This window comes from Podarcis pityusensis, assembly GCF_964106645.2.
Source record: "Podarcis pityusensis genome assembly, chromosome: 1".
NCBI classification, from domain to species: domain Eukaryota; kingdom Metazoa; phylum Chordata; class Lepidosauria; order Squamata; family Lacertidae; genus Podarcis; species Podarcis pityusensis.
Genome location: NC_138028.1, coordinates 120,138,138 through 120,154,075, shown reverse-complemented (window position 1 = coordinate 120,154,075; position 15,938 = coordinate 120,138,138). Strand labels below are relative to the sequence as shown.

Below are 15,938 nucleotides of genomic sequence, written 5' to 3'. Positions count from 1 at the left end.
AGCCACATGTCTAAAATAGTACTGGAGAGCAATCCAAAAGCCATCTTGGCTTTCCTAAAGACTCTAAATATTTCCTCTGCCTCCTTAATCCCCCTTGCCTGAGAACAGGTAGGCAGATAGCAATCTGGGGAAGTTCCTGAAGGGATTCCTCTCCTCTATATCTATGAACCTCCTTTGTATTAATTGTCATTGTTTGCCCAGATGCTCTGCATTGAGCGATGTCTGACAGGCATCCTGATTGGACGGTTAAGTCCCTCAAAGGCAGCTATGGGGCTGCAGCGCTCATCTCACTTTCAGGCCGAGGGAGCTGGAGCGTTTGTCCACAGACAGCTTTCTGGGTCATGTGGCCAGCATGACTAAACCACTTCTGGTGCAACAGGACACTAACAAGTGCCAGAGCGTACGGAAACGCCGTTTACCTTCCCACCGCAGTGGTACCTGTTTATCTACTTGCGCTGGTGAGCTTTGGAACTGCTAGGTTGACAGGAACTGGGACAGAGCAACGGGAGCTAACCCCGTCGTGGGGATTCAAACCGCTGACCTGATCAGCAAGCCCAAGAGGCTCAGTGGTTTAGACCACAGTGGCACCCTCTCCCGTAAATGTTTTGTGTAAACTGTGTCTGGAACTATTTGAAACATGCTAAATCCTCAGGAATATCATACCTTGGCCTGCCTGAGCCACAGTAACCCCACCTTAAAGGTAAAGGTAAAGGGACCCCCGACCATTAGGTCCAGTCGGGAAAGACTCTGGGGTTGCTGCGCTCATCTTGCTTTATTGGCCAAGGGAGCCGGCATACAGCTTCCGGGTCATGTGGCCAGCATGACTAAGCCGCTTCTGGCGAACCAGAGCAGCGCACGGAAATGCCATTTACCTTCCCGCCGGAGCAGTACCTATTTATCTACTTTCACTTTGACGTGCTTTCGAACTGCTATGTTGGTAGGAGCAGGGACCGAACAACGGGAGCTCACCCCTTCGCGGGGATTCGAACTGCCGACCTTCTGACTGGCAAGTCCTAGGCTCCGTGGTTTAACCCACAGCGCCACCCGCGTCCAACCCCACCTTATGTGTGATATAATTTCTAACTGTTTGTAGAGAGGATGTCCTTCTTCCCCGCGCCAAAATGCAAACCCTTAAAAGAGATGTTTCTTTTCGGTTCTGGGTCTCTCTTGCCTCCTTGCTAGCAGGGGAGGGAACTCTGTTGCAACAGAAAAAAATAAAGATCTGCCTTGCTTTCGCTGCATCCGGCCTCCATCCATTCATCTCTGACTGATCATGGACTTAGGGGACTCATTCCCTTGGGGCATTGGGCAGCAAAAACCAACCACCCTTATTTTTCCTATATTGAGGAGAACTTCATTGGTTCTTGGTGGCTCCCATTAAGTTCTGTGCAGCAGCAAGCAGCCTGCAATGTGGGCCCTGGCTAGACAGGGACTGGGCAAGGCAAAAACACAGATCCAGGGCCAGATTTAGGTTTGATGAGATCCAAACTACTAATGGGGCCCTTTCTATGTCCAGCTGTCCTTTGTCAACAACAAATTGTCGCTGTTCTTTTGGGTTGAATATATGCTGTATGGTAATTTACGGACCTAATAGGTATCTAAAGCCATTAGCACATGCAGAATGCAGGCACCCTATATATAGAAATGAGCAAACCAGTGATATTTTAGGGAGCAGGCTAGCAGGCGGTGCCCACGACTTACATCATAGGAGCCTACACAACACAAAACACTGTTGCCGTATGTAGGTTTTATTTTATTTGTTTTTTATCTTATATTTTGGAAATGTACATCCAGGTTTTTTTCCCCTTTAAATTTTTTTGGGGGCCCCAAGAGAGTAGGGCCCTAAGCTATAGCTTGTTTAGCTTATACGTCATGGGTAGGCAAACTAAGGCCCAGGGGCCGGATCCAGCCCGATCGTCTTCTAAATCCGGCCCGTGGACAGCATGTTTTTACATGAGTAGAATGTGTCCTTTTATTTAAAATGCATGTCTGGGTTATTTGTGGGGCCTGCCTGGTGTTTTTACATGAGTAGAATGTGTGCTTTTATTTCAAATGCATCTCTGGGTTATTTGTGTTGTTGTTGTTTAGTCGTTTAGTCGCTTCCGACTCTTCGTGACCCGGTGGACCAGAGCACGCCAGGCACTCCTGTCTTCCACTGCCTCCCGCAGTTTGGTCAAACACATGCTGGTAGCTTCGAGAACACTGTCCAAGCATCCCGTCCTCTGTCGTCCCCTTCTCCTTTCCCATCAGGATCTTTTCCAGGGAGTCTTCTCTTCTCATGAGGTGGCCAAAGTGTCAAATGGGCCTTAGAAAGCACTGCTAATAACAAGGCCAGTGGAAGTGAGGATATTCCAGCTGAACTCTTTAAAATTTTTTAAGATGATTGCTGTTAAGGTGCTACACTCAATATGCCAGCAAGTGTAGAAAACTCAGCAGTGGCCAGAGGACTGGAAAAGATCAGTCTACATCCCAATGCCAAAGAAGGGCAATGCCAAAGAGTGCTCCAACTACTGCACAATTGTACTCATTTCACACGCTAGCAAGGTTATGGTTAAAATTCTACAAGGCAGGCTTAAGCAGTATGTGGACCGAGAACTCCCAGACGTGCAAGCTGGATTTCGAAGGGGTTATTTGTTGTTGTTTAGTCGTTTAGTCATGTCCGACTCTTCGTGACCCCATGGACCAGAGCACGCCAGGCACTCCTGTCTTCCACTGCCTCCCGCAGTTTGGTCAAACTCATGCTGGTAGCTTCGAGAACACTATCCAACCATCTCGTGCTCTGTCGTCCCCTTCTCCTTGTGCCCTCCATCTTTCCCGACATCAGGGTCTTTTCCAGGGAGTCTTCTTTTCTCATGACGCGGCCAAAGTATTGGAGCCTCAGCTTCAGGATCTGTCCTTCCAGTGAGCACTCAGGGCTGATTTCCTTCAGAATGGAGAGGTATGATCTACTTGCAGTCCATGGGACTCTCAAGAGTCTCCTCCAACACCACAATTCAAAAGCCTGAGGCAGAAGCTATTAAAAGGCCCTCGTTGCCTTCGGCCTCTAGGGAGCAGCGGGTGGAGACGATCTCGCGGTGCGGAGGGAGAAGCAGCCGAGGCACCAAAATAGGAGCTTCTGCTGCTGCCGCGCAGGCCATCTGCTCGCGGGCAGCTTGGCAAGCAGCGCCTCTTCTTCCCAAAGATGGTCAAAGAAAGGGTCGCGCCGGGTGCCGCTGCCTGAGGAAAGCGCCGCCGCCTTTGCTTTTCCCCCAAAAGATCCGCGGCCAATACTTCTGACCCGCGCACACCCGCGGGAGAATTGCAACCGGTCGCCCGGGGGCGCAGCAGCCTGCGCGCAGCGAGCCCATTTTTTTGCAGGTCCCCCTCGGGCGGCGTCGGTCAGAAGAGAGGACGAAGCAGCAGCAAGAGGCGAGCTGGCGGGGTCTCTCCTCCAGCAACCCCAATGATGACAGGGCGCCCCCCCCCCCATGAGCGCACAAGGGCCATCCCGAGGGGAGCGTCCGCGCGCAACAGCCTGAGGCGATAGACGCGCGCGGCGAGGGGGCCGCCTTTTGTCTCGCGCTTTTTTCCCCTTCTTCTTAATTTCGGGAAGCGGGCGCGCGCCTCCCCTCCTCCGCGCTCGCGCCGCCGCCGAGGTTGCGCGTGGAGAGCAGGTGGGTCTTCGCGCCGCGCGCCGCTGTGTGTTTGTTTGTGTGGGGCGGGGTGTCTCTGTCACGATACACGCGCGAGCGAGAGGGGTGTCTTACTTCTGAGTAGACCTTTGGGAAATGTCTGGAGAGGCAGGCGACCACCTTCGCTCTCCCCAAACCGAGCCCCCCCCCCCAGCCCGTTTCCTATCGGGGGCGTTTTTTCCTCCTAGTCGTCTTCCCGAGCGCGCAGAACGAAACGCGGCAGACGCGTGACTTCGAATTGGCTCCCTTTTGTCTCGCTGCCGGTGCAGGACAAACTGCTGGCTTTTGTCTGCAGGCACCGGTTTCGGATTTAGGTATAAGCTAAACAAGCTATAGTTTAGAGCCCCACTCTCTTGGGGGCTCCCCCCAAAATTTTGAGTCTGTAAATTGTGTTTCTAAAATTGTTATTTCCAAATGCCAGTGTGTTTGCATTATTTTGTTATGAATAAAAAATCATTTTAAGTTGGAGCTTAATTATTTCAATATTAATATACTTCTTAATTGTGTTTCACTATTAATATACTTAATAATAATAATAATAATTTATTATTTATACCCCATCCATCTGGCTGGGTTTCCCCAGCTACTCTGGGCGGCTTCCAACCAAATATTAAAATACAGTAATACATCAAGCATTAAAAGCTTCTCTAAACAGGGCTGCCTTCAGATGTCTTGATAAAATGATAAAAAATCATTTTAAGTTAAAGCTTAATAATTATTTCACTATTAATATACTTCTTGTGTTTCACTATTAATATACCGTATTTTTCGCCCCATAGGATGCACCGCCCCATAGGACGCACCTAGTTTTTTGGGGGGGGGGAATAAATAAAAAAAAATTTATTTCCCCCCCAGGCACGGGGCTGGCGCGGGGGAAGCCCGAGCTTCCCCAGCCCCCAGAACAGCCTGCTATCCGCAAGCCTAGGGAGCCGTGGCGGTCTCCCCAGGATTGCAGAGAACTGCGCGAAGCCCAGGAGCACTCTTTAGCCCTCCCAAGGGTTGCGCAGGGCTTCGTGAAGCCTGGAGAGCAAGAGGGGTCGGTGCGCACCAACCCCTCTCACTTTCCAGCCTTCAGCGAAAGCCTGTATTCGCCCCATAGGACGCGCACACATTTCCCCTTCATTTTTGAAGGGGAAAAAGTGCGTCCTATAGGGCGAAAAATACGGTACTTCATAATAATAATAATAATTTATTATTTATACCCCGGCCATCTGGCTGGGCTTCCCCAGCCACTCTGGGCTGCTTCCAACCAAATATTAAAATACAGTAATACATCGAACATTAAGAGCTTCCCTAAACAGGGCTGCCTTCAGATGTCTTCTAAAAGTTTGGTAGTTGTTGTTCTCTTTGACATCTGGCGGGAGGGCGTTCCACAAGACGGGTGCCACTACCAAGAAGGCCTTCTGCCTGGTTCCCTGCAACATAATTGTATTTTACTATTAATATACTTCTTAATTGTATTTCAGCTCAACAATGACTTTGATAAAATGCATATTTTGTTATGTGCAAATGGCTTTAGATACCTATTAGGTCCGTAAATTACCATATAGCATATATTCAACACAAAAAAACAGCGACAATTTGTTGTTGACAAAGGACAGCTGGACATATAAAGGGCCCCGTTACCTTCAGTAGCTTACGGCCTCATCAAATCTAAATCTGGCCCTGGCAGGCACTGTGTTTTTGAACGCGTGCATAACAGCAGGAGCCCAGACTTTCCTGCGCTCTCGTGTGCGGTGCTGCGTCCCGTGATCCTAAAGAAGAGAAGTTGCAATCCCACTTAATGGGGGAAGAAGCACCATTGAATCCAGTAGGTTACACATAAAAGGTTCCGAGGGTGCTGTAAAGTTGCATTGTACAAATGTGACAGTAGATGGCGACGGTGAGCGATGGAAAATTCAATATATGTTTTTCAAAACTTTTTATTTATTTTTTTAAAAAGCATTTAATAATTTTAATAATTTATTATTTATACCCCGCCCATCTGGCTGGGTCTCCCCCAGCCACTCTGGGCAGTTCCCAATAGAATATTAAAAACACCATCAAACATTAAATACTTGCCTTCAGATAGAATAAGAATAAATAAGAATTTTCACAATGCTTTTTATACGTGTCTCGATTCCACCTAGGACTTAGTTCCAAATAAACCTGTTTAATGTTGCGCTGTAAGTCCCATTACATTAAACGGGAGTCACTCCCTACTAGTCGTGCAATCCTACGACGCATGTCCACTCAGAAGTAAACCCCATTGTGTTGCATGGGTTTTACTCCCGGATAAGTGTGTTTAGGATTGCACTGATTCATGTTTCATATGCTTAAAAAATAAATAAATCACTGATTGGTCATTGAACCGAATACAAGTTTTTGGAAACTGTGAAGTCAGAATTTTATTTTATTTCTATGTTAATCATCCCATCTGGTGCCTGTTAATTGAGAGATGTATTGCTATATAAGTATATACAGTATATATTCTTTCTTTCAAGAGAAATAGAGCACTGTCTGAGGTCATTTGATGCTGTTCCATTGTTAAAAACAAACAAGATGGTTAGTGCCTGGTCAGGAGCCAGATATATCCTACTTTGATTTTTTCTTAATGTATATAAATTATTAAAAATAAAATAGTTTTAATCCAGACTGGTGGAGTTATCTGTTGAAATCCATGGGAGAGATGGGAGGGGGCAAGGTAAGGATAAGGAGCTTGTTTACGATTCGGGAGAGTACAAAAGTTACATAATCAGAGTGATTTAACATGATTAATTATTTCAGCAGCAGCATGCTTGCCAGAGCTGATGAGACCAGGGTGACTGGTTCTAGTACAGTGGTGCCTCGCAAGACGAAATTAATCCGTTCCGCGAGTCTCTTCGTCTAGCGGTTTTTTCGTCTTGTGAAGCAACCCTATTAGCGGATTAGCAGATTAGCGCTATTAGCGGTTTAGCGGCTATTAAAGGCTTAGCGGCTTAGCGGCTAAAAGGCTATTAGCGCCTTAGCGGCTTAGAAAAGGGGGGGGAGCGAAAAAAATATCAAGACTCGCAAGACATTTTCGTCTTGCAAAGCAAGCCCATAGGGAAATTCGTCCTGCGAAGCGCATCGAAAAACAGAAAACCCTTTCGTCTAGCGGGTTTTTCGTCTTGCGGGGCACCACTGTACTTGCATATACAGTGGTACCTCGGGTTAAGAACTTAATTCGTTCTGGAGGGCCTTTCTTAACCTGAAACTGTTCTTAACCTAGGACATCACTTTAGCTAATGGGGCCTCCCGCTGCTGCCGCACGATTTCTGTTCTCATCCTGAAGCAAAGTTCTTAACCCGAGGTACTATTTCTGGGTTAGCGGAGTCTGTAACCTGAAGCGTATGTAACCTGAAGCATCTGCAACCCAAGGTACCACTGTACAACTTCCGTTGAATCAGGAGGGCCTTAAAATGATATTTCCAGGGAAATATTTATTTTAAAGTTTCTTTTCCTCAAGTATATTCTGTCTGCAGTCTTATACTTTAACCTTCAGGTGGGTATACACCTTTATCTAAAATATGGCAAGACATTGAGATGATGTCCAAATAAGGCAATTTATACTGGAACTAGATAAAGAAGAAGATTATGAGGCCATTCTTCCATAAGTGTGCATTTACTTATTTACACCTCATTTACTTGTTGATACCTAACACTGGACTTAGCTCTTTGTATTTCACACCTTATGGACTCTACCATATTGTGGGAGCCAGATCTGGATTTTCTTATACCTTCTCCTTTTTGGGGTACTCCTGGTATGAGAAAATCTGGATTGAAGGAGAAGTGTGGGAGGACAGTGCTTTGGAGGAGAGCATCATAGAGCATCACAGAGAATTAATGGAGATACAGGAAGCTTAATGTCTCCATTAAACAACAGTATGGATGAGCCCAGAATGAATACAGTGGTACCTCGGTTTGCGAACGTCTCAGAAGTTAAATGTTTTGAACACCGAAAACCTGGAAGTAAATGATTCCTTTTTCGAATACGCCTCAGACATCGAACGGCTTCCACTGAGTTTTCATTTTTCTCTACAATGGTACCTCAGGTTACATACGCTTCAGGTTACAGACTCCGCTAACCCAGAAATAGTGCTTCAGGTTAAGAACTTTGCTTCAGGATGAGAACAGAAATCGTGCTCCAGTGGCGCGGCGGCAGCGGGAGGCCCCATTAGCTAAAGTGGTGCTTCAGGTTAAGAACAGTTACAGGTTAAGAACGGACCTCTGGAACGAATTAAGTACTTAACCTGAGGTACCACTGTATTAAATTTGCAGGCCGCCCTTTGCACCTTGGTTTTTGAACGTTTCGGATGGTCTTCCAGAACAGATTATGTTCAAAAACCGAGGTGCCACTGTATATTAATTCAGTAGGGCTTACTTCTGAGTAAGCACGCTCTACTATCTTCATTTCTTTACCATTTCTTGACATTTTATTGCAGTGATGGCATTGACTGAGCAGGAGGAATATACCTATATATACAGAGACAGCTCTCATCCTGTGGAGTTCTTGGATGCATTCAGAACATTCTACCTTGAAGGTGTATTCACTGATATTGCCCTTCAATGTGCATCAGGTGTGGTTTTCCATTGCCATAAAGCTGTTCTAGCTGCTTGCAGCAACTATTTCAAGGCCATGTTCACCTCTGACATGAAAGAGAAGATTAAGAACCAAGTCAAACTTTCTGGACTCAGTCCCACAATACTGGAATCCCTGGTGATTTACGCTTACACATCAGAGATTCAAATAACAAAGAGAAATGTCCAAAGTCTGCTCCAAGCAGCTGACCTCCTTCAGTTTGCCTCGGTGAAAAAAGCCTGTGAGCGGTTTCTGATAAGGCACTTGGATGTTGACAACTGCCTAGGAATGCACTCCTTTGCAGAATACCACGTCTGCTCAGAGCTGGAGAAGGAATCTAGAAGGATATTGTTATCGAGATTTGATGAGGTGTGGGCGCAGGAAGAATTTTTGGAAATCAGCAGTGAGAAGCTCCAGTTTATTCTCTCCAGAAAGAACCTCGGCCTTTGGAAAGAGGGGGCAGCCGTGGAACCCATTGTTAAGTGGATAGCCTACGACGTGGAAAAGAGAAGCGAGTGCATTTATGATCTGCTGAGCTGCCTCGAAGCAGATTTAGATGAAATGTATCTGAGGTCAGCTTTAAGTTTGCACAAGAAAAGCCGGCTGAACGAAAACAAGATCCGCTCTCTAATACACAACGCGCTACGCCCCAACCCAAAAGCAATTCCTACGAGGTCTACGGCTGTTATGTACGTGATTGGAGGGTACTACTGGCATCCTTTATCTGAGGTGCATGCATGGGATCCAGTCGCCAATGTCTGGATCCAGGGAGCTGACATGCCGGACCACGCGAGGGAAAGTTATGCAGTTGCTAGTCTGGGGCCCAACATTTATGTGACAGGCGGCTATAGAACAGACAATATAGAATCCCTCGATGTCATGTGGATATACAACTGTGAAGCCGATGAATGGGTTGAAGGCTGCCCGATGCTTAACGCAAGGTACTACCACTGCGCAGTTACCTTGAGCGGCTGCATCTATGCTTTAGGGGGTTACAGAAAAGGGGCTCCAGCTGAAGAAGCAGAATTCTATGACCCTTTAAAAAAGATATGGGTCCCTATTGCAAACATGATTAAAGGTAAGTGGAATATTGCATGCTTATTTGCATTTTCGCATGTGTCTTTTAAAAATGAATGAATATTTTTTCCCCTCTCCCCTAGGATACACAATTTATTTTTTGTTCAAGCTTTTAAAAGACAGCCTGATCAGCCTTCTGCCCATGAAAAGAAATGTGTGAGATGCAGTTGCTTGAGTGAAGAAACATTGTCAGCTGCATTTTTCACTTAGAATTTATGTTTGACTATTACAACGGAATTTCTGCTCCAACGCAATCTTACAATAAGTTTGTTCTGGTATAAGTTTTCCGGTGCATGCACACTTCTTCAGATACGTGCATGCACACGAAAGCTTATACCAGAACAAACTTAGTTGGTCTATAAGGTGCTACTGGACAATTTTTCATTTCTACTGCGTCAGACCAACACGGCTACCTACCTGAATCTACAATCTATCACTGTAGCTTAAGCTTCAAGTGCATTCATTGTTCTTATTAGCTGTTCATAACTCGTTATCAGGAGCACATTTCTCTTAATGTTTTGGATATTATTGTCTTCTGTTAAATCATTTGAAGTTCTTGTGTTGCCTTCCTTAACAAATTTCAAATGAAAATATACAAACTTGTGCATTCTCACTTACAAGCTTGATCAGCAGAATATATTGCCATACCTACCTTGTTTCTTCTTAAGCATTGAAAAAACTAGCCCTGTGACCAAATGCAGATATATAATTATTGGAAAAGCTTCAAGATGAACCAGAAAAAGCCTTTAGTGTATAATTTATTATGAAATCATTTAAAATATTGAATTTCAAGTTCTGTATTTCTATACCATTACACCATTGCTAATGTATTAGTTGTACTACTAACTTGATGGTGAATGTTACTCCGTTTTAAAGCTTTTTAGCAATTTCAGTTTTTATTAATTAGGGGTTGGGAATGCCACAGCCTGTGTCTTGAATGAGGTTATCTATGTCACTGGAGGTCACTACGGTTATCGGGGAAGCTGCACTTACGACAAAGTTCAAAGTTACCACTCTAATATTAATGAATGGAATGTCATCACCACCAGTCCGTATCCAGGTAAGCTTTACTTCCGCTTGGTGGTTTGAATAATTGCCTTCCAAAAGCAGCAATTTGCCTGTTTTTCGTCCAAGAAAAGAAATATCTGCAGCTGCTCTGCTGATTTGCACCCACACGTTAACATTCAAAAGCTCACAGCCAGCTAGCAATACTTGGGCATTAACAGGCATTGTTGAGTAACCCACTTCCTTGCAGGGAGCCCACTGCTGACTCACAGAACCTGCTACTCCCCTGTTTAGTTTTCCCCCAGTTCTTTTGTATTATGGCCCCCAAACTCGGGTCCTGCTGTACTTCTACCATTTAGGGATTTTAGATTTGGAAGGTGTGGGAATGTTCAGGGAGGCAGGAGAGGATATATTGTTTAGTAATAATATCCTTCCTAACTTGTGCTAGCAAGTTCTATAATTTAGCAGAGTTTTAACATTCCCCTTTAAATGCACAGCGGGTAGCTGGTTGCAAGCTTGTTTAAGCTTCTCACCATAGATTTCTGGTAAGATCCCTTCCTTCTCCATCTTCCTTTCGTTGCGTGAGCTGCCGTGACTGTCAGTCTGCAGTCACTGGGGTGAACCCCCCATATGGGGTAGATCCACATGTATATATACCTTTGTAACTGGGTCTGCCTTCAGGGATCCAACTGTGAAGTGATGATGTGAATAAACTACTTTTATATATCTTAAACAAGATTGTGGCGTGTTTATTCTTTTAAGAGGGAAATAAGGGATCTTACCAGGAATCTATACAGTGGTACCTCTGGTTACGTACTTAATTCGTTCCGGAGGTCCATTCTTAACCTGAAACTGTTCTTAACCTGAAGCACCACTTTAGCTAATGGGGCCTCCCGCTGCTGCCGCACCGCCACTGCGCTATTTCTGTTCTCATCCTGAAGCAAAGTTCCTAACCCGAGGTACTATTTCTGGGTTAGCGGAGTCTGTAACCTGAAGCGTATGTAATCTGAAGCATATGTAATCCGAGGTACCACTGTACTGAGAAGCTTAAACAAGCTTGCAACCAGCTACCCGCAGTGCGTTTAAAGGGGAATGTTAAAACTCTGCTAAATTATAGAACTTGCTAGGGCAGGTAAAGGTAAAGGTAAAGGGACCCCTGACCATTAGGTCCAGTCGTGGCCGACTCTGGGGTTGCGGCGCTCATCTCGCTTTATTGGCCGAGAGAGCCGGCATACAGCTTCCGGGTCACGTGGCCAGCATGACTAAGCCGCTTCTGGTGAACCAGAGCAGCGCACGGAAACGCCGTTTACCTTCCCGCCGGAGTGGTACCTATTTATTTACTTGCACTTTGAGGTGCTTTCGGACTGCTAGGTTGGCAGGAGCAGGGACCGAGCAACGGGAGCTCACGCCGTCGTGGGGATTCGAACCGCCAACCTTCTGATCGGCAAGCCCTAGGCTCTGTGGTTTAACCCACAGTGCCACCCGCGTCCCTTCAGCGCAAGTTAGGAAGGATATTAATAAACAATATATCCTCTCTTGCCTCCCTGAACATTCCCACAGAAGGGACCCTGTGGACCATCTAGTCCAGCCCCCTGCAATGCAGGTATACAGTATGCAGCTGTTCCATACGGGGACCGAACCTGCAACCTTGGCATTATCAGCGCCACACTCTAACCAACTGAGCAATCCTGCTGCCTGCCCTTTTTCTTCCTTTTCTTCAAATGCTTATTCAGTGTTTTCCGGCACTCTCTGTTTTACCTGTAGAATATGGGCTGTGTTCCATTGCACTGGAGAACAAACTGTACCTTGTGGGTGGACAATCGACGGTGACAGATTGCTATGACCCAGAGCAGAATGTGTGGAAACAGAAGGCTGATATGGTAGAAAGAAGGATGGAGTGCGGTGCTGTCGTCATGAATGGATGCATCTATGTGACGGGAGGCTATTCCTCTTCCAAAGGGTCGTATTTGCAGAACATTGAGAAGTACGATCCTGAATGCGATACATGGGAAATTGTGGGGAACCTCCCCAGTTCTATGCGCTCGCATGGCTGTGTCTGCCTGTACAGTGTGCTAGAGGTTGAAAATGCCACTTACGGGACAAGGAACTAATAATATAAGGGAGCCCAAAACTAGAGGAAGGTGACCCACCACCTAATGATGGGACTTAGCCTATGGTATTCAGTCACTATGGAACACTACTCCGTTTGGCTTTTATTGACACTAAGCCTAGTGCATCAACTCCAGTTAAGCTCCAGCATTGTTGATACAAGGGCTACCACTTCTTTTGTTACTACTGTTCTCCACCCTACAAGCAATGTGAATGTTTGGTTGCTGCCAGATCTGATTAACTGTTGGGGGGTTAGGGCAGGCATAGGCAAACTCCAGCCCTCCAGGTGTTTGGGACTACAGTTCCCATCATCCCTAGCTAACAGGACCAGTGGTCAGGGATGATGGCAATTGTAGTCCCAAACATCTGGAGGGCCGGAGTTTGCCTATGCCTGGGTTAGGGTTTTATATTTCTAAAGGGAGGATAAACATTGGTTTTTGTATGTGTGTGAACCAAGTTATTTTTTGCACAATATAAGGTCTTAAAGCCCATGTTAAACAGGGATGAGGAGGAGTCTGTGACTTTCCATATACTGCTAAACTCCAAGTCTCATCCTTCCCAACCAGCGTGACTAATGGTCATGGGTTCTCCATCTCTGGTATAACATCTCCATTTTATCTCAGGATCATAGCAAGCTGCAGACTTGGGCTTCTCATAATACCCAGCACACACACCCCCTTTTCCACTCTGCCCTTGACATTTGGAAAGTTGCTTAGCTTTACATACAAGCTCTGTAAGGGTTAGGGTGAACTCAGCAGGTTGGTCACTATTTTGTGATATTTTTAGTCGGCCCTGAAATAGTTATTGTGCTACTGTTGCTTTTGGATTTTTATCCGAGAGACTGACACCACTGCCTACAATTTATGTCTAATCAATAGGTAGCATCTACGCTATAGGTTGACCTCCTTTATTAATTTTATGGTACTACTGTGTTGCCGTTGTGTATGAATGGTACAATATCTGTCAAAATAAAATATAGGTGGGGGGTGTGGAAATGAGCACAACTCCCTAATTTTAGGGTCATATGAGGTTAGGCAGTGGTACTTCCTTGGTTCTGACTGGGCAGAAGACCTCGCTTTCTGTATATTACCTAACTGCCTACCCTATAAATTTGAACAATGTGCTTTTCAAATGCATTTTGGACTAGAAATGTATCGTTTATCTTTCATAGTTGTAAAACTACTTTTGCATATCGCGTTTGTGTTTCAGAATGACGATCTAAAAATGACTTTTTGAAAATGTAAACAATTGAATTGGTGGTCTAGGCACTGACGATAACCAGCTGCTTATAAAACATTGCCTCCTTTTCTTTATTTGGCTTACAGAGCACCAAATGCTAAGCCAAACTATGCCTTACCATGAACAAGCAAGTGTGCAACTAGAAAGTCATGGCCACTTCACTCCTACCCTGGTCCTGCAGCTACCATGCTACAGACACCTATACCATGGTTTGACTTAGCATTACATGTAAACCTGAGTTCATGGTTTGTCTTCCCTGATAAGTCAAGCACAAACCTTGGTGACAGCTCACTGCGGAGCTTTGAGCAAGACAAAGCATGTGCCCAGGTTGGCATATAATGCTAATGGATTGGTTCCTGGCAGCATGGCAACTACGGGAATGGAGAGGGTGAGGAGCAAAGCAGTCACAAGAACTTTAAGAATTACTATTTGGATTTTAGTTCAAAAGTACCAGCACTGTAATATCACTTCAGTACTTTTCTTATTTCCAAAAAAGTTGCTTCACCAGCACAATGATAGCAAATACTAAGAAAAGGAACCCACCTGTAACAGTTTCAGGATGACAATGCAGGAGACATCAGCATAAATGTTTACAAACTGTGATTGCCACTGTTCTGGTCACGACTTCAGAGTTATTACTAAACATTATTATTTATGGAAGCGGAAAAGGATTAGAATGTAGAGCTTTCAGGTTCTCGTTACAATTGTATTTATTGTTGTTGTTTATATTTAATTTATATTTAATTCACATTAAGTATGTTGTGCATTTGATAAATATTTGTAAAACGCTGCACTGTTTTCTAAATTATAAGGAATACACTACTTGAAACACTTTTTCAAGATGTGCTCATTAACTTTGGGGGAAAATAAAAGACTAATCTAATATCTTATACCACTGAAAACACAGGCAACCTCAGCTTTTGCAGGGTTTGCATTTTGGGCCATCACTCGCTTCCATGAAATCGTGTGCAACTGAAAAAGCCTGCAAACACCCCATTACCTTGGGTTAAGAACTTAATTCGTTCTGGAGGTCTGTTCTTAACCTGAAACTGTTCTTAACCTGAAGCACCACTTTAGCTAATGAGGCCGCTGCGCCACCACTGCACGATTTCTGTTCTCATCCTGAAGCAAAGTTCTTAACCCAAGGTTCTATTTCTGGGTTAGCGGAGTCTGTAACCTGAAGCGTCTGTAACCTGAAGCGTATGTAACCCGAGGTACCACTGTATTCCACCCCTGTCCACCCTGGGTCACTTCAGGGTTTGGTGATGTGCGCATGTGCACGATTGCTCACATACAGTATTGGTAGTGCCTAAAATGGGAGTTGCCTCTAGTACATCTGGAAATGTGTTTAGGACCAAGAGGGAAGAATACCGTTTCCTTGAAGTAACCTCAGCCATTTTTTCTCAACCATGCCAACAGGCTTTCAAGAAGCGATCAAATAAATAATTATATCATTGGTTACAGTCTGGGGGGGATGGGGTGGGGTATACTTACGCAATACATCAATAGTACACCATTGTGCCTTTTGTACGTTCAGGTCCCAATGCATTAGAAATATACCCCATTTCTCAGTGAATGTTATCCGACTGTAGTTAAGTACGTTAATTTAATAAAAAATACAGTACACCAAATCCCCAATAACCAATCTGATATTAATGGAAACGTTTTGATTTTTCCTGTTTATGGAAAATTCTATGGAAGTTCACACTGCTTTGAAGACTTCAATCCCGTTTGACTGACCTGAGCAAGGGGATAATAACCCGCAGCTGAAAAGCAGGGCAATGGTTGTGCTTAATCATCACAGGTCAAATGAGATATGTTATGCCCAAATCTGTACCCGATTGCCAAACAGGTGGGTGCTGCAGCTTATGATCAATCAATAATCAGAGATGTGTACTTCATAAATGCTCAGAGAGGTGCTTTATTTATTTTTTTATTGATTACCTAGCTTCCAATGTGGGCTGCGAGGCTGTCGTCACTTACTTCCCGCTTTAACAAAATCGATAGTTTAGCTATGCTATGCTAAAAAAACAAACGAGGCTGGCTTTACCCTGAATTTTTTTTTTTTACTGTCAGAAATTTCTTCCTGATGTTTAGCCATAGAATCGCACGCAAGACGATCATATTAGGAGCTGCACGGTGCGCGCCCGCTTCCTGCTCCTTTGCAACCCATCCTGACAACCCGCTGCTCGCTGGGCACCTTCCGAGGATCCGGATTCAGGAGGCGGGCGCCGCGGAAGACCAGCCCTCGTAGGCCG

General features: G+C 45.1%; 1 protein-coding gene across 2 annotated transcripts; it reads left to right on the top strand.

The window, feature by feature from the left end:
- The first annotated feature begins 3,114 nt into the window (after positions 1–3,114).
- KLHL23 (kelch like family member 23) lies at positions 3,115–14,491 on the top strand. Of its 2 annotated transcripts, none has more exons than XM_080971188.1 (4): positions 3,115–3,653; positions 8,114–9,328; positions 10,235–10,387; positions 12,097–14,491. In XM_080971188.1, exons 2-4 carry the CDS (start codon positions 8,116–8,118, stop codon positions 12,441–12,443), a joined length of 1,713 nt encoding a protein of 570 aa, XP_080827314.1. In that variant the 5' UTR covers positions 3,115–3,653; positions 8,114–8,115; the 3' UTR covers positions 12,444–14,491. The 2 variants fall into 2 exon arrangements, with proteins under 2 accessions (XP_080827314.1, XP_080827315.1); XM_080971189.1 differs by lacking the exon at positions 3,115–3,653 and adding an exon at positions 3,747–3,985.
- The last annotated feature ends 1,447 nt before the right edge of the window (positions 14,492–15,938 follow it).